Source organism: Pimephales promelas, chromosome 17 (assembly GCF_988280905.1).
Source record: "Pimephales promelas chromosome 17, fPimPro1.hap1.1, whole genome shotgun sequence".
NCBI lineage: Eukaryota > Metazoa > Chordata > Actinopteri > Cypriniformes > Leuciscidae > Pimephales > Pimephales promelas.
In genome coordinates, this window is record NC_142785.1 from 3,483,325 (window position 1) to 3,509,588 (window position 26,264).

The window sequence follows — 26,264 nt, forward strand, 5'->3', positions numbered from 1 at the left end:
CACAACTAAAAATCTTCAAAGAGGCAATTTAGCAGTAAAATTGTGTTGATTTCAGACTTACAGAAGGTCCCATTTCACCAGTGCGACCACGGGGTCCGGGGGGTCCAACGGGTCCAGGAATACCGTTCATGCCATCCTTACCAGGAGCTCCATTGGAACCAGAAGGTCCCTATAAACAGATACAAGTGAAATAAAACTGTGCTAGATGAAGTGTTTATTAATACACTATTTTAAAGTTGAGATTGGGCATAACGCATAACAGTGACTGTAATGTGTATTTAACAGTGGGAGTTTTCCTATTTGGATAGGGTCATTGGGCTAGCTTTGGGATATTTGTGATTGGCCTTTGGGCTGGTTTTGTTAAAGGGGTGGGAAAATGCCATTTTCACAAGATGTAAAATAAATCTCTGGTGTCCCCAGAGTGTGTGTGTGAAGTTTTAGCACAAAATACCCCACAGGTATTTTTATATACTATGTTAAAGTTGTCACTTCTTGAGGGTTTGCAAAAACGCACGGTTTTGTGTCTGGCCCTTTAAATGCAAATGAGCTGCAGCAGAGGGCGGGGTTTCAAGAGCTTGTGTGTGTTAGCAGCTACGATTTCCTGAATGGTTATTTGATGAATTTATGTTGCTGATGTGGAGTTAACTATCTTCAATTAGGATATTCTGTCATGTAATCTATAAATCGCTCGTTTAGGAACTGTTGTGAGATGCACACAGAGTGACTTTCTATTACATGTGAAAAGAAGGATGCTAAAGTTTGAGCTGACTCACAAATGTACTCTTATACAACAACTTTTCCTCAGGGGCGGGTCTATGTAAATTTTATGGGTTGTGATGTCACTAATCCTGGAGGTCCCTACCAGCCGTTTGCTGTAGTCCTTTTCTTTAAAAGCAAATATATTCCTTTGATTTGAACTTTGAGTGTTGTAAATTTGCAGATGTTGTTTATGCTCATACGGCAACATTACACACTAACTAAAGTTAGAAAAGTGAAAACAAGCTCTTTAAAACAGACCTGGCAATCCTGATTCTGCCAAACATCTAATTTAGTCTTCCACATAAGAAGTAAAGTCATGTGAGATTTTAACTACATGAGAGTGAATAAACGATGACAAAATGTTGATTTTTCTCTGAACAATTCCTATAAGTCATGTAGTATAAACCAAAGAAATTTAAGGGTTTTTTCCCTCCTCTACTGTCAATGTCACGTTTGTCTTTAACGTTTATAAATATTTAATGCACTATGGGATGAGAACAAAACTGAAACTAAATTGAACTGGATAATAATGTCTTCTGTAGAGTAAAGTCATGAATTTCCTACATCGAAACAACCTGTATTGTAAAAAGCGTTATACATAGAAATTGTTTCGCTATTATATAAAATGTGTTACTTACACGAGGTCCAGCAGGGCCAGAGGGTCCGGCAGGTCCTTGGTCACCAGGAGATCCCTAAAAACATTCAGAAAAGTCAGTTTTCGCTCTAACTTGAGTAATCCTCTTCATATTCAGCGTGTAACTGTGACATTACGCTCACTTACAGGAGGTCCAGGAGTCCCAGCCATTCCAGAGAAGCCGCGGTGTCCCTTCATGCCTCTCTCTCCAGCCTCTCCAGCCTCACCCTTGTCTCCGCGTGGACCAGCTGGACCCTGCATGAAGAGACATGAGAATGATCAATGACCAATTACAAAACAAAAACTACAAGATGAATAAATGATACAAATGAGAAATTCATACCTGGGAACCACGAGCACCAGCGGGACCGGCAGGACCAGCAGATCCAGCAGGACCCTGGAAGAAAGCAGGAGAAAAAGAACAATGTTATAATTCATCATAATATATCAATGTGTCATATACACGTTTTTAGTATAACAGTGCAGAGTTGTTATAGTTATCTAAAACTAAAACCACAAAAACATTTTCATTTCTTGAAATATAATAAAATATCTGGTAAGACTTGACTTGAAGGGGTGTGCATAAGACTAACTTGACATGACATATGTTATGAATATGAAGGACCTTTTATGCATGTTTGTGACAACTGTCATTAAGTGTCATTTGCTCAGTTATGACATTTTTAATGCAAATTGTTTGTCTGTTATGACACCTTGACATAAACCAACACATCATCCTGTCAGTGTCTTTGTCATGACAACTTGACATTATTAAGACAACACGACCTGTCATAAACATGATTAATGATCAAACTTAAGAAAGCACCTAGCTTTATTGGTTAACATTACATGAAACTGTCAGCTGGTTGGTTTTGACAATTATAACTGTGCCATAAATATTTTTCTTGACCTCAACTACAGTGGTACAAAATCAATCACCTGACAGTTTAATGTAATGTTAACCAATAAAGCTAGGTGATTTCTTAAGTTTTATCATTAATCATGTTTATGACGGATTGTGTTGTCTTAGTAATGTCAAGTTGTCTTGACAAAGACACTGACAGGTTATGATGTATTGGTTTATGTCAAGATGTCATAACTAAGACATCTCAAACAATGTCATATTTGCATTCAAGATGTCATAACTGAGCAAATGACACTTAATGACAGTTGTCATTGTGACCCTACTTCATATTCAAGACATAGGTCATGTGATGGTTATGAAGGTGTCATGTCAGTCTTATGCACACCCCTTCAAGTAAAGTGTTACCAAATATCTCAAGTTAAAATACTAAAATAACTCAAATTAACCAAAAGTAATACAACTTTTAAAATGAAAACGGAAAATATAAAAATAAAATCATTCAAACCTGCCATTTTGGTGTGGATGCATTACGTGTATATTTTAATTCTTTTTAAATAAAATAATTCTGGTAAATTTTTTATTCTAGAATATAAAAACGTACAGCCTCTCCACGATCTCCATTCTTTCCGGATGGACCCATGGGACCAGGAGCTCCAGGAGCACCAGGGGGACCAGGAGGACCAGAGTTGCCAGACTCACCGCGGTCTCCCTACGGCAAACACAAAAGAGTTTTTTAAACTAGAAGCAACAATTACATATTATGTAACTTATGTACAACTTATTTGCATTCATTAGTTTAGAAGCGTGACAGTAGGGTGATAATGACTGGATATTACCCTATAACCATTAACCGGTTTTATGTATATTTATGTGTATATATATATATTATATATATATATATATATATATATTAATTTATTAGGTGTCTAATACTATGCAGGTCTAATACTATAGGTTAAGATGCATTAATTACATTCAGGCATTTTTAAACATAAGTATATCATAACTACATGTATGTACACAGTAAGTGCATTGTATCGAATGATTAATTTAAATTTTAGTACACAGTAGTTAAAAACACTTAATATGAAGTGGGTCGCTTTTCTTCACTAGATAATATAAAGTGAGATAAATAATTTTTTTAAAAGTACAAAATACAAATCTTCCAGTTAATAGCCTCTGAATTCAAAATACTGTAAGGTCATAAAATCTAAAATCTAGGTCATAATAATTATATATATATATATATATATATATATATATATATATATATATATATATATATATTTTATAAAACGCCTTGATTGGATAGGATGCTCATGTAAGAAAGTGTGATTGCACTCACCTTTGGTCCAGGTGGACCATCACGGCCAGGAGCGCCATCATGTCCAGGATTACCCTGTGGAGAGGAGGGACATAATGAACATCACTCCATCACACTGTACAGAAGGTGGCCCTTTTGTTTAACAGAAGTCATCTATAAATCTATAAAGTTTGCTCACCTCACGTCCAGCCTCACCAGGAGCTCCACCCAGTCCAGGAGGGCCCATGGGTCCAGGAGGTCCACGCTCACCCAGAGCCCCAGAGGGTCCCTGCTTTCCTGGCTCTCCCTGAGGAGTTGAATGGATATTATGAAGGATGGCAAAAATTGCGTTTGCAACCCAGTTTAAAACAGCAACAGAATATTTTCACATGAGAATGAGGAGAAAATTTGGGCTTGGGTGAACAACTTGTTGAACTATTATGCATGTTTTTTTTTTATAAATGCACCAATGATTCAAGCGCAATATGACCATGATTTCACATTAAAGCAAACAGGGTCCATTTAGATTGTACATTAACTTTATCTATATTAAATAAAATCTGTTGTTTAAGCACTTACAGATGGTCCAGGGAGACCGGAGAAACCTCTCTCTCCTCTTTGTCCAGGAAGACCAACAATACCACGGGAACCAATAACACCAGGAGGTCCAGGAGAACCAGAAGGACCCTAAAGACAATGGGTTCAAAAGACTCTTAATATTCAGTAATATCATCGATTTGACTGCACGAACACTACAGGAGAAGAACTAAATTGAGCTGGATAATGACAATATTGTCTACTGTAGCTGATTTGAATCTGTTTCATAATTGATGGACTCTGCAACATCAGCACTGTTTTGAATTGAACCGATTTAACATTGAACTGACTTGAGTCTGATAACGACACTATTAGATTCCTCTGTAGCGCTGCGTATAGCTGAATTGAGCTTGCTTACTGATGATCATTAGCTTTGATCATTTAGCTTTGCTAAAAATAAGACACTGTTATTGAACTGAATTGAATCAACATTGAACCAGTGATACTATTGTCTGCTCAGGGCTAAAATTGTATTCATTCCCGAACTTTGATTAACTTTCCTGCTTTTTTTTTTTTTTTACTGTGAAGCAAACAGACTGTATAATATATACAGTCATATATACATATATAATATATATTATTGTATAAAGCCCTTACATGTGACTTGCCAGTAGGCATGTGCCGGTATCAAATTTTCATGCTGCGGTTAATTGATTGAGCTTTTATTGCGGTATACGGTATTATCACGATATTTTAATGAAATTATATTTCAAGAAAAACAGATGCATTGTGGGTCTCTAAAAAAAACCTCAACTTGTATCAATGTGTAATTGTGATTTTCAAAACATATGGTAAACTAAACCAAATTGTTTAAAGTTTAGTGACAACATGTTACAATGACTGGTAGGTTACTGTTTGTATTATTCAATTAAATTCTTGGATTTGATTTCAGTTTTAATTCAATATTGACTCATTTGGATAAATATTAGGCAGGCCTCAGTCTGTTAATGTTTCTCAAGAAAAAAAACCTCACATAATGCTGTAAACATACAGAGAGAAATTAAATATAATATTTAGCAAATTACTCCTTGCTATTTTCTAATGTGCTGGTCATTAAATGGCTTTCCTGAGGTAAATGTAACGTTTTGACACAACTGTTCTCCTGCAGTGTTACTGACCTCTTTCCGTGTTTGAAAACACTGATTGATCGTTATTATGTACAAGTAAATATACCTTTCGGTAAGTTATACTGTATCTTTAAATAAAAACGAAAGTAAGGTGATGATCGGTTTACTTGAACTGAGGAGCAACGATCTGTGATCAGAACCTAAGAGCTGATTTATCAACTTCAATTTATCAATAACAACTTTCATATCAAAAGTAACCTGCTCTATCTAGTCTGTCGGTGTCCTCTTTGCTCTGTGATTTTTCTCTGTAGGAGAGCGTGTGAAAAGTGTCAAATGCGTTAAGCGCCTTTCAGACAGGAAGCGGAATGCGCGACGCTGGTTCAACGTTGCCCTTCAGATACAACGCGATTTGCTATTTTACAAATAAAAAGTTTAACTATTTTGAACTTTAACACCGGCGTGGTCGATGCAGGTCGACGCAGCAACAAAACATCCCTGCGCGTCGCGCGCGTATTCCACGTCCTGTCTGAAAGTCAAGCTTGAGTATCAAGCGGAATGTTTGAGATCAGGGCTGAGAGTTGGCAGCCCTGCGGGGATAAATCGTCGGGAGCGTTCCGCCATGCTTCTTCATCATGTGAGGATTGTTTACATTAGACTAGTGCGCACTGTCGCAAGCACACAGTGCTTATACATGTGGGGATTGTTTACATCAGAGTGCGCGCGTGTTCTGCGCAGCACGCAGTGTTTGAGCGGTTGAAGGAAAATAAGCAGCTAATGCGCGCTCTAAAAGTCTAAATTCGAATCTATTATTTTCCACGGTATTTTGAAGAGCCCGCGATAACAATATCGTGCATATTCATTACCGCGATTTATCGCATTACCGAATACCGGCACATGTCTACTTGCCAGCAGAGCAAACAGAAGATTACTTTCAACTTAGCATCACAGACTTACACAGGTGATTTTTTTGTAGCTGTGGTGATATAACTATATCTGCTTTTCCACCGTTACACCGGCCGAATAGTTCCAGTTATTTTCCACTTGAGCTTGGTTTGGTACGGCGCGATCACAAAAAAGTATCGGCCTGTTCTCATCACGGGTGGCTAAAGACCATATCCATACCATGATAGTGTAAAAGTGGATTTTGGTTGAAACTTTGATTACTTACAGGAGGACCATCGGGACCAACACTACCCCTCTCTCCAGCGGGTCCTGGAGGTCCGCTGGCACCGGCCTCTCCAGGGCGACCAGCGGGTCCTTTCTCACCGCGGGCACCTCTTTGTCCTTCTTTACCAGCAGGACCATTTGGGCCAGGGGGTCCAGCAGCACCCTGAGAAAATATGACATGAAATTAAATGATTTGAGGTCAAAAACCACAGAGCTAAAGAGAAGCTTGTAAACACTGCATATATGAAGTCAATCCATGTTAAGTATTTGTTTAGACCAGGGATTCCCAAACAGTTTTGTCAGCCGAACCCATTTTGTTGTAAAAATGTACTTAAAGTTAATATTTGAATCATTTAACAACACATTCATATGTAAACGGTTCTCTAATGTCACTTAACGGTCACTTGTTGACACACAAATAAATCATTTAATATTTTTTTACACAAAACGTCAGGTTGGGAAGCCCTGGTTTAGACATTGTTTAAAATAAACAATACTTACAGAAGGACCTGGAGGTCCGACTCTACCAGCAGCACCAGGGAAACCAGCAGCACCCTATTGAAAACAAAGACACTCAGAAACTGTGCTCAGAAACATACTATGCAATATCATATCAGAGCAAAGTATATACACCGGCCACTAAAAAAAATACTGCTACATTTAGTATCACTGTATATGTATTTAAACAAAATATCAAACCAATTTAAAAATATTCATTTCACAGAAAAGCATGTTAGGGGTTAAATAATGAAATGCACATGTGGTTAGAACATCTGTGTGAACTTGAATATAACTGATAATTAATATTTTATGCAATGGAAGTTATGCATTTGTTGTCCAAATATGCTTAATTGCTAAAATGTCTTGAGGTCTCTGAATAAATAGCCTCTAAAAGTCCTGAATATTAGACTAACACTAAAACCATAAATGTAATTTGAAATCAAATAAATGTTAACTGTTGTTGTGTTGTCGTGTGTGGATGCACCGTAAGGTTTGCTAACTAGTTTTGTTGTATGTTTTTCAATGTAATAAAAATTTGAATAAATTAAAAAAAAAAATCTTAAACTTATTTTATTTTGAGCTCCAGTTTAATCGGATTTAATAAAACAACCAAAACAAAAAAGGGGGAAAAAACAAAAATAAATAAAAATAACAAAATTACTATATAAATACTATATGTTTAGGAACTATAATAGGATCTCAAAAATACTAAAATAACACTGATATTAAAAAAAAAATTGTTCTAATATCTAATTTCGTAATAAATGACTGATAGCATTGAATCTTACAGGAGGTCCAGCACCACCACGAGCACCCTTAGCTCCAGTAGCACCAGCAGGTCCCTGTTAAACACAACAACCGATGAGAAGGATATTATTAGGATGTACATCTATGTAAGCACAACAGAAAAGTAATAACGTTAAACACCTGTGGGCCGGGGGCTCCGACGGGTCCAACAGGTCCAGGAGCTCCAGCGTCTCCTTTGGGTCCGGTGTCACCAGTCGATCCCTTAGCACCAGGCTGTCCGTTGGCACCCTAAATTCAGAACAGAGACACTTAAGCTCAGTGATTTGAAATAACAACCACATGGTAAGAACTGATTGATTAATGTGGGATGAGACTGTTATACTCACAGGAGGTCCAGCAAAACCAGCAGGTCCAGGGGCACCTCCCTCACCGCGCTCGCCCTGTGAAGATACGAGACAAATGTTTTAAATAACTAGCCTGACATATCAATTAACAGTCTGAAAAATCCATTAAAACTAGTGCTGTTAAATCGATTAATCGCGATTAATCGCATCTAACCATTTTAAAATGTTGTTTACATAATGTGTATGTGTATATATATTATTAAATTTATATATATTATATAAATGTCTGTATGTACGTATGTGTATATATGCACACATGCATATGTGTTTATACACACATATATATGTATATACACAGACACACTTTTATCTACTTTTAAAATGAACCGTTTATGTTAAACCTATATTTTTAAACTAAAATATATTTATGGCTCATATAGTTTGCTGTAGGTTAAACTCAAAAGAAGCTCAAACTGAGCATAAAAGTTGCAATTTGGTGCATTTGCTGATATTTATATGGCCAAAAAGTAATATGAAATGATGATAGCTTGTAATATAAATCAATGAGATCTTTATAAATGTATCAGACTACGTCCATGAAGTGCATTTAAATATCAGCTGTCTGTCACTCAATATCTCCCAATAATATGTCTTAGTAAGATGACAGTTTTAGAAGGCCTTTTACTTGATAGAAACCATCAATCAGATGACATATGGCATGTAATGGATTGTTCAAAAGGTTTTACAGCAACGTTTTGAACATGATTTAGAGGCCTTACAAATGTACAGGGTAAAATTGTGTATGCAAATGCATGCAATTCAGCATTATTTGTTGGTGTATATGTCCATGTTTCATGAGGTTTTCAGGAGCATCCTGGTAACTTACAGGGGCACCACGAGGGCCAGTCAGTCCTGGAGGTCCAATAGCACCAGGCTCTCCCTAAAACACAAACACGAGAGGGGAAAATCATATACAATGCTTCAAATGGATCAGAACTAAGGCAAAAACAACATTTTTATTTCAAAACCCCCAATTAGAAAAATTATTTGGAGCTTTACGCTAAGACTGTAAATCTTTCAAAGCAAATGACCTAATAAATGCTAAATTATTTCTTTACCTTCTCACCAGGAGCACCACTGGGTCCAGAGGGTCCAATAGGGCCAGTCATACCACGCAGGCCATCCTTGCCAGGAGCCCCATCAGGGCCCTTGGGACCGCCATCACCCTAAAGAGGAAGGACAACAGTTGTGAACACACAGCAGGATGTGACATCACCACTACACTGTACAGTTACAAGTAACAGGGAACAAGTCACTACCCTTGTAAAAAAGAAGCATGCTTAGTTGTATTTATTATGTATTTAATTAAAAGCATAATTTAAAAAATGTATATAATATTAATGACAAATAAGGCCACTTAAAAAGGAGTACACTTTCATGAGTACACTTTTAAAAAATGCGCTGTAAAAGTTATACATTTTTAATCAGTATGTCATGCATTTAAGAAGCACACTCATTTTGGTGTGTTGACTAAAACGCGTGTAAAGTACTTGATTATAATTTTATATCTGTGCTTAAGCTCTTCAGCTAACCGCATTCAACATGCATTTAATTTATAACGCGTTTATTTAATTGCAAATAAACTGAACGTTACATTCAGTTCACACTTAAGTATATTTGGTTACACTTTATTTTAAGATGTCCGTGTTATAATTTAATTATACATTTTAGCATTGAGTAATAATAATGAACTACATGTATTTACTATAGGGTTAAGGTTAGGTTTAGGGTAAACTACTTTAGTAACTACATGTAACATGTAAGACACTGTAAATTAAAGTGTTACCATATATTCTTCTGTAATAAGTAGACTTTTTCAAAGAATGCTAAATTGTACTTCTTTTGCACAAGGGTATGCTTGCTTGAAAAACAAGGTTATGCAAAAAAATATGACTATAAAAGTATTCAGAGTCAGAATGGTATTATAAGTCTTACTCGGTCTCCTCTGGCTCCAGGCATGCCTCCGGTACCGCGCTCTCCAGGCATTCCCTGCATTCCAGCGGGACCAACACCACCAGGGGCTCCAGCAGCACCAGGCTCTCCCTAAACACACACAAACACAGACAGAATTAGATTATTTCTCAAATATCACTATTCGGAGTCATAATTATATCCAACTGGGAGTCTTACCTTAGCACCATCATTACCAGGAGAACCAGGGGCTCCACGGGGACCGGCAGAGCCGGCGGGTCCAGGGCCACCACGCTCGCCAGGGAAACCTCGGTCACCCTGCGCAAGACATTTACCAATATCATTCTGCTGTACTTCATCCCAGTGGACTAACAGAAACAGTGTACCAGAGCAGTGAGGTAAGCGGTAAGAGGAAACGCCACCATATTGTTTACTTACTGTTAGAAAATAATAAAAAATGCATTCATTGAGGAGTATAATTGAGGTGTATTTACTGATGCTATATATATATATATATATACATATATATATATATATATATCAGCATCAGTAATGTAATGTTGTATAAAATTATACACCTCAATAAATGCATTTTTTATTCTTATTTTATATATGAAGAGTTCAGATGCAAAAGCCTCTAAATGCCATTTGAAATTTTCTTCTTTAATGATGATTTTTTATCAAGCTTGTATATTTAAGTTCAGTACTTTCACTTAAAGGTGCAATGTGTAACAAAGTTGAGTATCTATTAACAGAAATGCAATATGACATCCATAACTATGTTTTCAGTGGTGTATAAAGAACTTACTTAATTAGCCGTAATGTTTTTATTACCTTAGAATGAGACATTAATAGCTCCATAACCGAGGGAATCCCCTTCTATGAAGGTCGCCATGTTGTGACGTCATATTCCTACCGTAGCCGAACGCGAACAAACAGCGCTACAGAACGCGTTTCATCACTACCTTGAAAGAGAAGTAGCGGAAAGCTGGAAGCTAGCCTTACACTCCGTGAGTAGTGACTTTTCCCTTGTGAGTGGTGTAAAATATGTAGTTGGGATTGTTTCATGTAACTTAGTTCTCCCTCGCTGTGTTATGGGTTTGTTATGTTGGGGATAGATGTGCTGTTACGTTCGTGAGACAGCTGATGATTAGTATTCATGTCATTGACCGTAAAACAGTACGTTACAGGAATCACTAACCCGTCGATAGAGACTTTTACTAAAGTCTTTTATCACTAAAGTCGATCGCGAAGAATTTTAAAAATCAGAGAAAAAAAGCCTATTGTGTGTAGTAAATAGTATCTATGGGATGCGGAGATGACATGATTGTAACAGCGCGCGCACTTCCGACCTTTGGACTCATGCGGACGAGTCCCAGCTCAGCCACAGTAACAGCTCATATTAGCCAGCTAAACTATTACTAACCTTTTAGAAAAAATATATAGCTGCTCCCTCGCTGTATTATGGGTTTGCTACAGTATGTGGGGAGAAATGTGCTGCTGGTTACGTTTGTGAGACAATCAGCTGATTATTATTTTATTAAATTATATATTAAAACCCTTGATCCTCACCTGACTATGGCTTTGTAAACAGACAGAATTCATGATGTGGTTTATAATGGACTGTGGTACAGAAACAGTGACAATGTTACACACTCTTGGCTTACTCTGGCTATTCTCTGCTGTCTCAGCCGACGAGATGTTTGTCCCGTTTTAGCAACCGTAGCTTCTTCGAAAGGGAGGGGTGAGCAGTGGGCTGAGCCCTTAGTGCAAACCTGGTGCAAACTCGCAACCGAACCACTAGATGTCGCTAAAAGTCACACATTGCTCCTTTAAATGGCAATGAAGATTACCTATGAATTGTTATTTAAGTGAAATTACTGAACTTAAATATACAAGTTTGATAAAAAAAATCATCATTAAAGAAGAAAATTTCAAATGGCATTTAGAGGCTTTTGCATCTGAACTCTTCATATATATATATATATATATATATAGCAATATACCTATCTACTTAAAACTTTTATTTAAAAAATTCAAGATATATTCCTAGAATACTTTATAGCTTTTTCATACTATGAAAATTTGCTTCTCAAATGAATTTATTTTATTTTAAGGATGTTAAGATATTTTTACTGAAAAACAATGCTGATAATTAGAGAATTATTATTTTTGCAGTGTAAGCATAATAGTAGTAACATTAATAGTGAAAATAAGGTAGAAAGATAAGTCAGATTGTTCTTATAGTTTAATGTGTGCAATTGAGCTTGTGTGAGTATTAAAGGTCCCCTGACATGAAGTTTTCACTTTCTGAGGTTTTCTAACATTAATATGAGTTCCCCTAGCCTGTATATGTTCCCCCAGTGGATAGAAATTACAGTCGGTGTAAACCGAGCTTTGGCTATCTTTCTCTGCCTTTGAGAAAATGAAAGCTCAGATCTTAAATCTCATCCGTATGACGTCATACGGGGAAAAGGTGACCTCCCGTTTCTCCGCTTTGTCCCGCCCAGAGAAAATGAGCTGGAAGTACGAACGCGCCAGCGCGATTTGAGTTTATCCTCAAGATATCATGGTTTGCAAACGAGCGAAGCATGGCGGTTGCTCAGTGTTCGGATGTACAAATGAACATAAAAGTATTTTTTAGTTCCTTCATCTGAGCCTCTGAAGAAACAATGGGTTCATTTTATTTTCTCTGGAAATGCGCCGACACAACTTCCCAAAGTTTTTTTTATGGTCCAAACATTTCACCAACGACTGTTTCCTCAACTTGGCTCGATGAACGTCTGAAAATAAATCGATCGAACTACCCAGCAATACCTTTTGACGTGTCGCCTAATTCTTCAAGTTCAGACAGGTAAGTTAATCTTTCTCTCAAAATCGTTCAATACTGTTTATGCATTAGTAGGTCAAGCCAGTGACTAAAATATCAACTTCACATCATTTCTTTTAGTAGGATAAAAATAATCGTATTTAAATTGTGAACAAATTACATCCAGAAAGCGATTAAAGAACAATCTTTCCACACAGCGCGAGTTTATCTGGACAACTCGTTATGAAATCACTGCACAACGAAGCTCTTACTGTACATCATCGTGTTTGCATTGGTGAAAGCATTAGAGAGAGAGTGCAGAAACTACGAGATCTTCATTGTGGCGATCGACAGACTGTCCTCTGCTGCTCAATGCTCATCACAGCAACATTTTATGTGATGGGAATAGATCTAAATACTTTAAAAACTTCTCACGATTCGGTAATCTCGATAGCTGTAATAGTAAAAACATATTATAGCTGTAGTCAAAAGTATTCGAGAGAGTTTCAAATGTAATACGTAGCTATTTCATATGCAAGCATGTCAGCCAATCACAGCAGTGGGCGGTTTCACTGAATCCCACATAGACACGCCCCTTCAAACAGAGCGTTCAAATCAGAGGCTAAAAAAATGCCAATCAAGGGCAAATCAGGCTAGGAAAAATGCCTTTTATTTATAAATATGACTATTTTTGATCTAAAAAACACACTAGCATTATAAGGGCAACCCAGGAAACATTATAAAATAATAAAATAATACAATGTCAGGGGACCTTTAAGAATTGATCGAGATGAAGAAAATCGTTTTCTATTTAGAAAGAGATACTCACTCTTGGACCAGAAGGACCAGCAGGACCACTTTCACCAGGAGCGCCCTGTTGAACAGTGAACATCATTAATAACCAACATATTTGTGATTGCATTAGATAAATAAAGAAGTAAGGCCAGAATTTTGTTTGATTACTGTAACAGAAATTTAAATAAAGTGAGCACACGTACCTGATCGCCAGGTTTGCCAGTCTCACCAGTGGCACCCTGTGTACCTGGCAGACCCTGTAAGAGAAGAAACATTGATTGCTTAAGTCCATTCAAACGACTAAACCAATTACAATTAGCTACTAATCTTAACCAGTCTGAAACATATTTTCGATTAAATTACACTTAAAGTAAATATAAAAAGGGTGTTCAAACGTACCTGGAAGCCGGGAGGACCAGCAGATCCCTGTTCTCCCTTCTCTCCGGATGGTCCCTAAGAGATCCCAGACCAGTGAGAAAGTTAAAGCAAGACCAGAAACAGTTCACATTGCCATGGGAGTTTTTATTATCACATCAAATTTAAGAGGTTTAAGCACACGTACAGCAGGTCCAGGAGCACCAGGTGCACCAACATCACCATCTTTGCCAGGAGCGCCCTATAAAAACACACAGAAACAAACACTGCATCATAATGCACCTGCTCAGACAGGTCTGGAGATGACCCAGACTTGGCTAAGTGTTTAAAGCAAATTAAAGTTTGGTACAATTTAGGACGTACCAAAGCACCAGGGGGTCCAGCAACACCTCTCTCACCAGCCTTACCAGCCTCACCCTAAGAGAAATAAATCAATGTATTAAACATATCATTAAGCAGTTTGTAAATCTGATATTCATAAAGGAATCTTTTTATTTTACAATTGAGTAAGAAATAAACCCTGTAAAGACATATCAAATATCCGAAAAGGAACAGTCTATTGAAGCTTATATTTATACATCAGGCTTTTATGGATCATTTAGTATGATATAGTGAGAATATGAAGCTCATACTTGAGGAGACGTTTGAGCAAAATTATGAAGTTTGATTCAGGTGCTGATATTTCTACAGCCAAAAAGTAGTAAATCAATTACTACTTACATAAAATTCATATAAATATCAGTCATAACTCTATATCTTCCAATAGTATGATATTTAAATGCTTAGTTTTGTGATCAAAGCTCTGTAGTTTTAAAACATATGATTCAATACAATACAAGGATGATGCATCAAAAGCCTGATGGATCATATTCCATACTCTATGGATTAGTAAACCTAAGATGCTTCAATCCAGTAAATGTTCGTCTTCAAATATTAAAAAGTCTAAATAAACTATCAATCAGATGACATGATTTAATCATGATGATAATTTAGAGGCCTTGATAAAGAGGATATGATACAGTAGGGTCTACAGGGTTAAACGTGTTGTTTAGATCAAGATAAAGCTATTTAGATATATAATTCATAGGTTATTTTGCAGTAACTTACATCAGTTCCTTTGGGACCAGGGAATCCCATCACACCAGGGGCACCACGAGATCCAGCAGGTCCTGGAGGTCCGGGTCGGCCATCTTGTCCAGGAGCACCCTACGTTTAAAAGAGGTTCAAAGATTTAGTGTCTCATATGAGTCTTTTATTGCATACAAACAAAAACATGCAGAGAATTATAATGTATATGTATTTTATATTAGCTTACAGAAGGTCCGGTTTTGCCATCAGGCCCAGGGCTTCCAGGGGCACCAGTCATACCCTACAACAAGCATCGGGTTAGGTGAAAATACAGACTATTTATACAACTAATATGGTTTTACATAACATTAAAGAGACTGTTTCTCACCTTAGATCCAGGCAATCCTGGCTCTCCGGGGCGACCAGACTCTCCAGTGGCTCCTTGAGGTCCCAATGCTCCATTAGCTCCACGCTCACCAGGGGCACCCTATGATATAAATGGCCACTTTTAGTATTTGAGCAACAGCAATCTTCTTCTACAGGACCCTGGACAGCTCCTTAACAGCATTACAGTGAGCAGTTAGGTCTAGATTGAGTGCTGTGCTGTTAATACACACATTAAACCCTTCAAAATTAGTCTGTAGATTAGTCTGTAGTTTAATAGCAGAAGACAATTTTAGATTTGAATGTTGATATGTGTTAAACTAAACTGAACTATGTAAACCTGAGGTATACTCTTATGTAATTTCAGTACGATTAAATAATTTTTCTAACTTAAAATCAGATTTATTAAGTCTCTTCTGTTGACCTAGACTGCATTTATTTGATCAAAAATACAGTAAAAACTATAATATTGTGAAATATTATAAGAATATGTTTTTTATTTTAATATATTTTAAGATGTAATTTATTGTGGAAACCCTTTTTAGGGTTTTTTGAGCAGCATTTACTTGAAATTGAAATATTTTGTAACATTTTTGTGACACTTTTGAAATAATTGTCTTTACTGTCACTTTTGATCTCTGTGTCTGTGTTGAATAAAACTATGAATATCCTCTTTTTTTTTTAAAAAAGACTGGAGTAATGATGCTGAAAATTCAGCTTTTATTACATTTTAACAAATATTCAGATAGAAAACAGTTCTTTTAAACATTTGACTTTTTTAAAATTAAATATATGCAGCCTTAATAATTCCAAACTTTTGACTGGTAGTGTAAGGCACATTTTAAGGTTTCCATTTACTAAAGTGTTAAGAGATACAGTTTAGCAAGATTTACGGCCTTGATTTGTGAGCTCAATGATCTTACCCCAGGTCCAGGTGCTCCATCACTGCCAGGCAGACCACGGTTGCCAGGGGCCCCCTTTTAAAAGAAAAAAGACAAAAGGTGAGAAACAAACAAGCAAAAAAAAGGCATCGAATGCTGGAATGGAACCGTCACAGTTTGGTAAGGTTAACCTACACGGGCTCCAGGGGGTCCGACGGGTCCTGCACCACCAGGCTCACCACGAGCTCCTCTCTTTCCTTCCTCACCAGAAGGTCCGGCGAGACCTTGGGGTCCGACTGGGCCCTAGGACAGAGAATAGCACCTATTACAGGTTTCTGTAAATATTAGGAAATGATTCATGCTTCAAAGCTACTTACAGGTTCTCCCTTAGGACCGGCATCTCCCTTAGGGCCTTGGAGACCTGGATCACCCTGGAATTAGAGCATAAGACGTAAGATATCGGATCTCAGCTCATTGTGCTTTTATTCTTCAGACTCTTCTGTATCCAAAGCAATTCACAAGACAGGAAAGAGGTAGCTCAAGGGCACAGAGTGTTATTTTTTAATCAGATCTATTAACACCTAAAGGCTGGAATACACCACCACACAGCTTATTTATTTATGCTATAACTAGTAGTAAAGAGGAAAAGATGATCAGTGAAATGAGACGGCTAAAGCAATTTGTACTTATTGTTTGAATTTTATAATAAAATGGCAGAATTAGAAAGCTGAGGCTTTGTTTCATAACAAAAGTAACAATTATGATGATTTATTGGATGGGAGGCACCACAAATAATGTTTTGTTCAATACAGCACAGGCTAAAAGATCGATAATAAGATATACACCTTATTCACGGCAGCGCCATCTTTGATTTTTAATGAAAATGAAAGCAAGGCTGTGAGGGATAGACATGCATCTCTTCAATGGGCTGTACTGTTATTTAATGTGTTTTCGGATTGTTCTGCTCATGAAACACTGGAAAAATATCTTTCCAAGAAATTTCAGTTGACAAAAAACTCCCGACAATGTAAGCTGTGGAAAATTGCAAGCTATCTAGGAGCTTTATACAGCTTTTTACAGCGGATGCCATTGGAAACACGATAAGTTTATCCCTCACAGCCTCACTTTCAAACCTGTCATGGCGCTGCTCTGAATAAGGTCTATTGGTTCATCAAAATGAAAATCGATTCAAATCTGTAAATTGCTATTTTAACCCTAGCCCTATAATGCATGTTCTAAAATCGACTAAAATATCTAATATTCTTGATCTGCACTGACTGAATAATTTTTTTTTTAAATCAGAGCCTGTATCCATCATACATTGCTGTGTCAATTCTGACTGCCAATAACCAGGCTGATTTTTGGATAATAGCATCTACTGATCAGACTGCAAACCGGAGCGAAAATCTGTTCTGCATCCAGCCGTAAGTCACACCTTTCAAAACTAAAGATAGCATATCTGCAATCCTGAAAGCACTGAAACATTACTATACTTTGAATGCAGTCTTGATCAAATGCAGTATACATACATTGTTTCCCTTGGGGCCAGGAGCACCAGACGGGCCAGCGGGTCCAGCGGGTCCTCGGGTACCTGGGAAACCAGGAGCGCCAGCAATACCAGCAGCACCCTACAAAACACCATTGCAAATCATCAGCCATAAAGAGGGAAACCACATAAATAAAAGATAAAGAAAAATTGGTGTGGGATGTTATATATTGCATAGAAATACTTACAGGAGATCCTTTGCCACCAGGAGTACCATCACTACCAGGAGCTCCCTGTGCAGAAAAAGGTGGAGTCATGTCTTATTCTCCACAACATTCAATTAATTTCAATTCATTTAAATTATACTCCAATCACACTTTGTTTTGTAGATCATTTCAGCTTTCGGTGGGCTATTCATTTTTGCATTTTTTGTACATTTTATACAAGATTCTCAAACTTAAGGAGCCCCTAAAGGAACATGGTGATGGAAAAAAATATGAGATGGGAGAAAATAAAATATTTCAATGCTTTTGCAAAACCCTTGCAATAGTTTTGCGTTCCCCTGGGAAATGTTGCATTCAAACTCAAAATTTTCTCAAAAGCATTGACACATAAATTTCCTACCATTTCATATTTTTTCCATTACCGTGTCCCTTTCGGGACTCCAAATTTATTTGTATTGAAAAGATGCATAGTTTAAGTATCAAATGTTGTGTCTTCATGTCTTATTTAGCAGATAATATAGTTTCCATATGAATCTACAACTGTAATTTAAACGTACCATTATTCTGTAGCTACTATGCAAGCAAATTTCCTTTTGAATTGTTGTTCATTTGAAATCTTTCAAGCAAATACACATTGATGTTTTGTGATGCAAATACTCACAGCAGGGCCGGCGGCACCAGCGGGTCCGGGGTTACCAGGCTCACCACGGGCTCCCTGGGGTCCCTCTGAACCACGGCCTCCAGCAGCGCCAGTTTCTCCCTACAGAAGCCAAAAAGAAGAAAAAACTGTGAATTGTCTGTTTATTTATAGGAGGGTGACTCCAGTTATTAATTTAGTAGACACTTCTATCCAAATAATATTTTATTGGTATATTGAAGATGCAACAACAGGGTCAAGAAACAATCAGTTAGAATTAGGAAGCACTTATAGCTTGTTTACTTTAATCAACATGACAACTGTTGACAGTTGTACTAATACATGACCATAAATTAATGTAATGTAAATGTAAATGTAATGTAAAATGACCATGAGTGTAATGTGTGTATATTAATTGTTTTGTACAATGCACTTATTCAGTTCATTTTGTATTGCAAATGTACTTGTACAGTGTAAGGTACATGTTCTTACTATAGGGTTAGGAATTGGGTTTGGTTTAGGGTTAGCAATGCACTTATGCATAACTAGTGTTATTACTACAGCAAGTACATGTAACATATGTAACAAGGACACTATAAAAAAATAAAGTGTTACCTAAAACAATTTTTCTGGTTTTGAGGTGGCACATGTGACAGGTTTAAGAGTGGGTTAAGGTCAACAGTGTAATTATAGATGTACGATGTACTGTTTTGTACTGTGTTTTGTACATTGTACTGTGTTGTGTTTTGTGAAATGTATAGCCTCCTATGGACAAGTGTTGTAAATTACCAGTTTTGCTATAACACTAAAAAACAATGTATCTGGTTTGTGCAATAAGTGCACTGTTTCAAACAATTAATTTCAATGTTACAGAGTATAGAGTAGACAATTCCATAATGAAATCCATCATTTGCAGTGTGTACCGTACCTTAGCACCAGCACCACCAGGGAAACCAGGAGCACCAGCAGGGCCGGTGGGTCCCTAATGTAGCAGAAAAATAATAATAAGTGAATTAAACACATGAAAATGATTAATTCGACTCCTCTTGCTTTGATCACTGTAGTAGGTGTAACAATATATTGTAGTACTAATAACATAACCTCATGATTACTTGAATCATTCCTCCAAATCAACAGCTTCAATTGTATTTCAGTATCAATAAAGATATTGTGTGTGGAGTATTGTGATACTTGAATTATCAATAGATTCTTCTAGTAAATAACTGCTGTATTACCAGAATATTGGTCTTAAGAGACTTACGGGAGGTCCGGCAGCGCCAGTGTTGCCATCATTACCGCGAGCACCCTGCAGAAAACAAAGAAACAAACAAAAAGATTACGAATTATGAACCAATAATGACACTGAATGATGGCCTTGAACCCTGCCTGAAGATATTGCCTTTGAAAAAGCCCAAAAGAGAGCATTTAAACAGAAGTGGAAGATATATTTCAATTCGTTTTGATTATCTGAATCAGAGATAATTTGCACTGATTTGAGTTGCATTGAATAAGTTGAACTGCATTGTATAAGCTGAACAGTATATTAGATGAGTCTCAGTAGAGGTGAATATGTGATACTCTGTTGACTGTACTGTAAAAATGAAAGGTGGTTTTTATTCTCATGGATGTGACACTTACAGAAGGGCCAGGGGGTCCAGGGCGACCTCTCTCACCGGGCAAACCACGAGCACCCTGAAAGAATGATGGACGAGGAAATGTGAGAAAAATGGCATCATTTCGAAGAATTTTTCATGGACTTTAAATCCATCTATAATCACTCACCATAGCTCCAGGAGTACCATTCTCACCAGATGAACCAGTCTCTCCCTGTTACCAGAGAGGAGACACAATCAACAGAGAATCAACACTATATCAGCACATCTGTAAAGTCAAATTAGCATGCATGTTTACAGACTGAATATCTGCGTGTATACAAGGGCATACAATTGAACGGAAATCTAACCTTGGGTCCAGCAATGCCAGCGTCTCCCTTAGCGCCATCTAGACCAGGGAAACCCTGTAAGAGACAACAGAAAACATTGCATTGTTACTTAACTGTTGCTTCTATTGCTTTCCTCATTTGTAAGTCGCTTGGATAAAAGTGTCTGCTAATGATTCAATGTAAATGTGCATTAATAATGTATATATAGAAATTTATATCGCAGGCAGTATTGCAAAACACAAAAGTCAAAAATGGTTTATGGATATTATGCAATATGTAATAAAATAGAAAAATAACAATGGAATCAAATGTGTGCATCAATCTATTTCTATACATCTACAAATATATATGGTCACACTTTAGTTTAGGGTCAAATTATTGGGTGATTAAGGGATGTAGAATACGGTCATGCCAATATCCTAGTAATATGCATGCTAATAAGTATTGCTCTCCTCATTTTTAAGTCGCTTGGATAAAGTGTCTGCTAATGATTAAATGTAACTGTACATTAATAATGTATATATAGAAATATATATCGCAGGCAGTATTGCAAAACACAAAAATGCATATGGTGGTTTATGGATGAACAGAAAAATATGTAGTATGCAATATGTAATAAAATAGAAAATAAAAAATAATGTGTGCATTCATCTATTTCTATATACAGTATATGGTCACACTTTAGTTTAGGGTCAAATTATTGGGTGATTAAGGGATTATTAAGTACAATTACACAGCCAATATCCAAGTAATATGCATGATAATAAGCAACTTAATAGTGAGAATTAGACCCTAAACTAAAGTGTTACCTTAAACGTGAATAAACAATTTAAAACTACAGTAGAAATGTGGGGTCATGCTCACTCTGTGTCCCTTGATGCCAGGGAGTCCAGGGGTTCCTGGGAATCCACGAGCACCCTGTGAAATAAGCAAGAGAATATAATCATGACGTTTTCATTCATTCCAGTGAGCATACTTCATGAGTGCAATGTGTGTGTATAAATGAGGAAAGCATGAGCACCTGAGGCCCAGCAGCTCCACGCTCACCAGGGCGACCTGCTTTGCCAGCTTCACCCTGAGGAAGAGCAGAAGAGAGATGAGAAGAGACTTACAGGCCCGTCTGACGGTCTGATTCAGAGGTGATTTGAGTGAGAAGAAAGAAAACTCACATCCTCTCCGTTCTTTCCAGGAGGACCGGGAGAACCGCGAGAACCCATTGGACCCTGCAGGCAACAACAGCAGAAGAATAATGTTCACAAGCTGCTGGTCTTCACTTCACAGCAAAACTGACACTAAAACCTCAGAAGCAAGATACTCACAGGAGAACCAGACTCTCCAGGCTCACCCGGGGGGCCAGTGAATCCCTGAGGGCCCTGTGAAAAATACACACAAATACAGTTACATATCAGACGGGAGATACTGGATGGATGAGGTTTACTGACAATACTCAGGACTTCAATGTAAAAACTAAAAAAAAATAAAAACAGACTAGCCGATTTATTTGCTCTAGGAAAACAACAACATTTTGTACTAGAAATAGACTTACAGGTGAACCTGCAGATCCAGGGGGGCCACGAGCACCCATAGGGCCCTATAAGAGAGAAAACAACATTTTAAATTAAAATAACATAGATTAAACAGTACTTATATTCAATATCATGTACGTTTTTGTAGTTCAGAAGGCAGTGCAAATGGAGGCCGAAATCTAGAAAGCGAGGTGGCCGATTATAGATTACAGACAAAGTTAATCATGATAAAGAGATGCACACTATCCATAAGACTGTGAATCACTGTGTAAAAGTGATGCATATTCGTTGTGAGATCTTGAAGGAAAGGAGGTCGAGTGGGAAAAGAGAAGCTGACGTACTGGTGGTCCGGGAACAGGAGGGCCGCTGGATTTCTCACTGCCATAAGCCATCTGGGAAAGGAAAGACTGCAGGGAACAAGGACAATTAATGAATCAATATGCAAGTTTAAGGTTTGTATCATTTCATCATTTACTACTGCACTACTAAAGGATAGTTTTCCTTTTAATCTCACAATATTAGCTACTACACTGTGTAAATACTTTAAAAAGCTGAAATATCACAAATACCCCAGTTATGTCATATTTTTTGCTTTAATAGAGTGCATCGTGTGCTTTAATCTATAATGGTGAGAATGACGGGAGCTGTTCACATGGTTGGTACTGAACTACAGACTCTTCATGCACTTTTAAAAGCATATTTATATTTGAATGCCAAAGAAAATAATCTTTTGGGTCGCAGAACGCAACTTAAAGATCACAACCAGATTTGTTTTTGAATACGGCCCAACACAATAAGATTCTCCCAAGCTTATTCATAATGATGCTGACGCAACCAAAGCAGAGTCACAGTTTTACAAAGTAAAAAATTGAGTCGCTTACTCCACCGCCGAGGCCAGGGGTTCCAGGAGGACCAGGAGGTCCAGGGAGTCCGTTCTCTCCGGGAGTCCCATCTCTGCCAGGAGGCCCTGGAGGACCCTGAGAAACAGACAGCGGAGATCCATGATCAATCAGAGCGATGACACATCAGCAAAGCAAGCCAAATTTAGCCAACTCTTAGTTTAGTGTTGCTGGGATGTGATTCACAAGTGATCTTATGAAGTGAAAACTGAAAATTGGAATGAGTAACACCATGTGTATTAAACAAATACCTAATCTTTCATGTTATAGAGGTCAAAGGTCAGCGAGACAAGTAGAGGTCAGCAGGTTAAAAGCCTCAAATGCCCAAATTCTTTGCATTTGCAACTGATTTTCAAATCAATACAAACTACTTTGGCCTATTTTTTAGTTGTACTAAACAATATACATCAACAATATATACATCAAATATAGCTGTAATGCATTATTATAATGATAATGATTTAGTGTTCAAAAACAAATACTCTACTCACTGGGTCTCCTTTTGGACCACCAGGACCCTAAAAAAAATAAACAAATAAAATAAAAAAAAATAGAAATGTTATGACACTTTATATTGTTGTATGCTGTAAATATAACATAAAGAGGTCTTTTATGTGCGTAATTTATATGTATACGTCGTATGGCAAATGTAAAATTCAAATTAATGATCAATAATGAATGAGGTGCATGATGAAAAATCCAAATAAATCCCACTAACCATGGGACCATATGGATCAACGGGAGGCTCAGGACCTGACGTTTCTTCTTCTACGGAATAAAATAAAAGTATTTCAGAAGTGTGCCACCTTAAATCAGCTCAAGTAAAGATATAGATAAACTCTGAAAAATCTGGAGATACTTTCATTATAAGATACCCAACATGAACTACTGATCCCTTAAGCATCAAAGGACGTAATAATGCACATCCAAATAGTTATAAACGTCATTAATCTTTGCATATTTGAATGCACAGGAACAATTGATCTACTATCCGTAATGTACTGTTCACAAAAGTTCAAAAAAAGAAGTATAATTAGCCAAAAGGCTATAAAGACTACAAGCAAAAACATCCTTAATCCCTCAGTCCCACGTGAGGTGAGAGAGAATCCAGTGTTGTGTTTGCGCTCCACGGGTCTCCGACATGATGACAGGCCAATGAAAGGTATTCCCCAAAGCATGTGGTTGAGTGTTTGCACACTTGAGGGCGACAGAGCTAGCGTGTGACTGGGTCAAAGGTGAAGGTGAGTGTACCGTCGGGGCAGATGGGGCAGCATTCTCCATCGGGAATCTCTGGATTGGCACAGTCTGATGTATCCTCGCAGATCACCTCGTCGCACATGATGGTCCCGCTGTCGCAGACGCAGATTTGACAGGGCTCAGGTTTCCATACATCCTTGTCGTTGTAATTCTGACCTTCCAATGTGCAGCTACCGAACGAGACTGTAAAGGACAACAGCTATGAATTAGCACAGAATAGTCAATCACTTTCGGAATGATTTGAAGGGCCGACAGGTCCAGGGAGGTCATAACCATTTCCACATTTTCTTTAAAAAAAAAAAGATCAAGAACACCAAAATCCCAGCTAAACTAAATATTGGCTTCCCTCTAAATCAAAGTGAACCGTTACAAAAAAGTAGTTTAACTGAAACTTTCATTTAAATGCTTTCTGGTTTAACAAAAAGAAAAGAAAATATACACATTTGTTTTACTTAAAAAGAACAAATATGACATTTATAATCTGAAGGTAGAAGAGGTCTCACCGAGTCTCCATTATTCAGACGTATACAGAGTGTGACGCCATATTTATTTATTTTTTCATTATAATTAATTTAAAAGATGTAAATTAAGCGAAAATGGCCTAATGGGGCGTGGTATACAATGATAGATAGGCCTGCATCCCCCTCACCGTGTTTCAGACCTGCGCAGCATTAATATCCACCGCTTGGTGGCGCCAAATCCATGCAAACCACCGTCACGCCCCGCTCATTCCCAAACGATGAAGTGAACACCAAAGTTTTTCCTTTATCAAATAAAACGCTTCTTTGTCATTCTAAAACACCGAATTGTATCTCTATCGTTACACTTTAGCTGCTGTGTAGGCTCAAAAACGTCAATTTTACGAGTGACGGGTGCACCTATATCAAGAGACCGTGTAATCCAGAGATAATCGGTAATATCCCGTTATAAAACGCATGACAGGATACAAACAGGTGTAACAATGAGAGGATATACGACATTAAATGTAGTCTGTCGACTCGTTCTCTGTTCTCTCATCCGTGTCGCGTTTTTCCCTCAGCGCATCCTTCGCTCGAGGACATCACATAGTGACGGAACATGTACGTGCACGCGCGCGGCAAACAAGCGCTCGAGGAAGGAACACAATTCCGCGTGCATTGCCAGGATGGGAAAAAATTACAATTTCTAGAAGATAAAAATGTTGATGAGAATAAAAAGGTAGTTTTTCCCCCTCCTCGAGACATTCCCAAGAAGTTTTAGGTTGCAGGTCACTTGAAACAAGCTGAAAATTCCCCCTCTTGAGTTCTCCAATCTCTTCTGTCAAGCATCTTTGCAAAAGCAGGAGTAAAAATCATATACTCACTATCTTCCTCTTCTTGTCCTTTCACCATGAGGACCGCTGCGGCGAGCAGCAGCCCTAACCGGATATCCACAAAGCTGAACATGTCTAAATATTAGACATGTAGACTCTTTGAGGCAAGGGGAATCCTGTTTTGTCCTCAATCATACACGTAGGGTCCGGTCTGTGTAACTCCAATCCAGACCCTAGCAGAAACTCCCTACTGCAAACAAATGTTTGACCCTGGCTTTTATATGCCAAAGTTTTGGGGAGGTGCTGAGTGCGCTAGATATCTGCTACATGTTCAAGTCAAAGCGAGTCCCTCCTTCAGCCAAGACTAAGGGCCGCCTTAAAACATGTCAAACTATTCTGAGTCCTCATTACAACGTGGACATTTTGAAACATGGAGAAGTGTGTCAGGGATTCTGGATATATCATGCTCATCAAATCGTCGTCGTCTGAATCTCAGGGTGTCTATCAGCAGTTTCAATTCGACTTGGACAAGCTGGACCCTCTTATTGGATGTGATCATTTCATGTTTAGTTGCCAGATGATGATCATGATGGTGAATTGAATTAGTGGTGAATTTGAACGAGACGAGGGTTTGAGGAACACTTATGATGTTGTGGAGGATTGGGACTGAAGGAAGGATTAGAAAGTAGGGTTTACTCTTTCTCTAAATGTTAAGAAACGTGAAGTCTGTCATCG

The 26,264-nt window shown here is 37.7% G+C and overlaps 1 protein-coding gene across 1 annotated transcript in view; it reads right to left on the bottom strand.

Annotated features, from left to right (window-relative positions):
• Positions 1 to 25,761, bottom strand: part of col1a1b (collagen, type I, alpha 1b) — a 29,255-nt gene extending 3,494 nt beyond the window's left edge. The window contains exons 1-47 of the mRNA XM_089121778.1: positions 25,581 to 25,761; positions 24,233 to 24,421; positions 23,700 to 23,749; positions 23,473 to 23,499; positions 22,964 to 23,059; positions 22,424 to 22,489; positions 22,103 to 22,147; positions 21,876 to 21,929; positions 21,726 to 21,779; positions 21,578 to 21,631; positions 21,421 to 21,474; positions 20,578 to 20,631; positions 20,397 to 20,441; positions 20,253 to 20,306; positions 19,876 to 19,920; positions 19,543 to 19,596; positions 18,639 to 18,737; positions 18,002 to 18,046; positions 17,797 to 17,895; positions 16,645 to 16,698; positions 16,463 to 16,570; positions 16,310 to 16,363; positions 15,391 to 15,489; positions 15,250 to 15,303; positions 15,042 to 15,140; positions 14,298 to 14,351; positions 14,122 to 14,175; positions 13,959 to 14,012; positions 13,763 to 13,816; positions 13,594 to 13,638; positions 10,175 to 10,273; positions 9,980 to 10,087; positions 9,103 to 9,210; positions 8,871 to 8,924; positions 8,027 to 8,080; positions 7,821 to 7,928; positions 7,682 to 7,735; positions 6,894 to 6,947; positions 6,394 to 6,555; positions 4,141 to 4,248; positions 3,761 to 3,868; positions 3,604 to 3,657; positions 2,860 to 2,967; positions 1,737 to 1,790; positions 1,541 to 1,648; positions 1,398 to 1,451; positions 62 to 169 (exon numbers count right to left, since the gene is read on the bottom strand). Of these exons, the coding sequence (XP_088977904.1) occupies positions 62 to 169; positions 1,398 to 1,451; positions 1,541 to 1,648; positions 1,737 to 1,790; positions 2,860 to 2,967; positions 3,604 to 3,657; positions 3,761 to 3,868; positions 4,141 to 4,248; positions 6,394 to 6,555; positions 6,894 to 6,947; positions 7,682 to 7,735; positions 7,821 to 7,928; positions 8,027 to 8,080; positions 8,871 to 8,924; positions 9,103 to 9,210; positions 9,980 to 10,087; positions 10,175 to 10,273; positions 13,594 to 13,638; positions 13,763 to 13,816; positions 13,959 to 14,012; positions 14,122 to 14,175; positions 14,298 to 14,351; positions 15,042 to 15,140; positions 15,250 to 15,303; positions 15,391 to 15,489; positions 16,310 to 16,363; positions 16,463 to 16,570; positions 16,645 to 16,698; positions 17,797 to 17,895; positions 18,002 to 18,046; positions 18,639 to 18,737; positions 19,543 to 19,596; positions 19,876 to 19,920; positions 20,253 to 20,306; positions 20,397 to 20,441; positions 20,578 to 20,631; positions 21,421 to 21,474; positions 21,578 to 21,631; positions 21,726 to 21,779; positions 21,876 to 21,929; positions 22,103 to 22,147; positions 22,424 to 22,489; positions 22,964 to 23,059; positions 23,473 to 23,499; positions 23,700 to 23,749; positions 24,233 to 24,421; positions 25,581 to 25,662 (3,498 nt within the window). The 5' untranslated portion in view covers positions 25,663 to 25,761. The remainder of the gene's footprint in view (positions 1 to 61; positions 170 to 1,397; positions 1,452 to 1,540; positions 1,649 to 1,736; positions 1,791 to 2,859; positions 2,968 to 3,603; positions 3,658 to 3,760; positions 3,869 to 4,140; positions 4,249 to 6,393; positions 6,556 to 6,893; positions 6,948 to 7,681; positions 7,736 to 7,820; positions 7,929 to 8,026; positions 8,081 to 8,870; positions 8,925 to 9,102; positions 9,211 to 9,979; positions 10,088 to 10,174; positions 10,274 to 13,593; positions 13,639 to 13,762; positions 13,817 to 13,958; positions 14,013 to 14,121; positions 14,176 to 14,297; positions 14,352 to 15,041; positions 15,141 to 15,249; positions 15,304 to 15,390; positions 15,490 to 16,309; positions 16,364 to 16,462; positions 16,571 to 16,644; positions 16,699 to 17,796; positions 17,896 to 18,001; positions 18,047 to 18,638; positions 18,738 to 19,542; positions 19,597 to 19,875; positions 19,921 to 20,252; positions 20,307 to 20,396; positions 20,442 to 20,577; positions 20,632 to 21,420; positions 21,475 to 21,577; positions 21,632 to 21,725; positions 21,780 to 21,875; positions 21,930 to 22,102; positions 22,148 to 22,423; positions 22,490 to 22,963; positions 23,060 to 23,472; positions 23,500 to 23,699; positions 23,750 to 24,232; positions 24,422 to 25,580) is intronic.
• Positions 25,762 to 26,264: the final 503 nt, after the last annotated feature.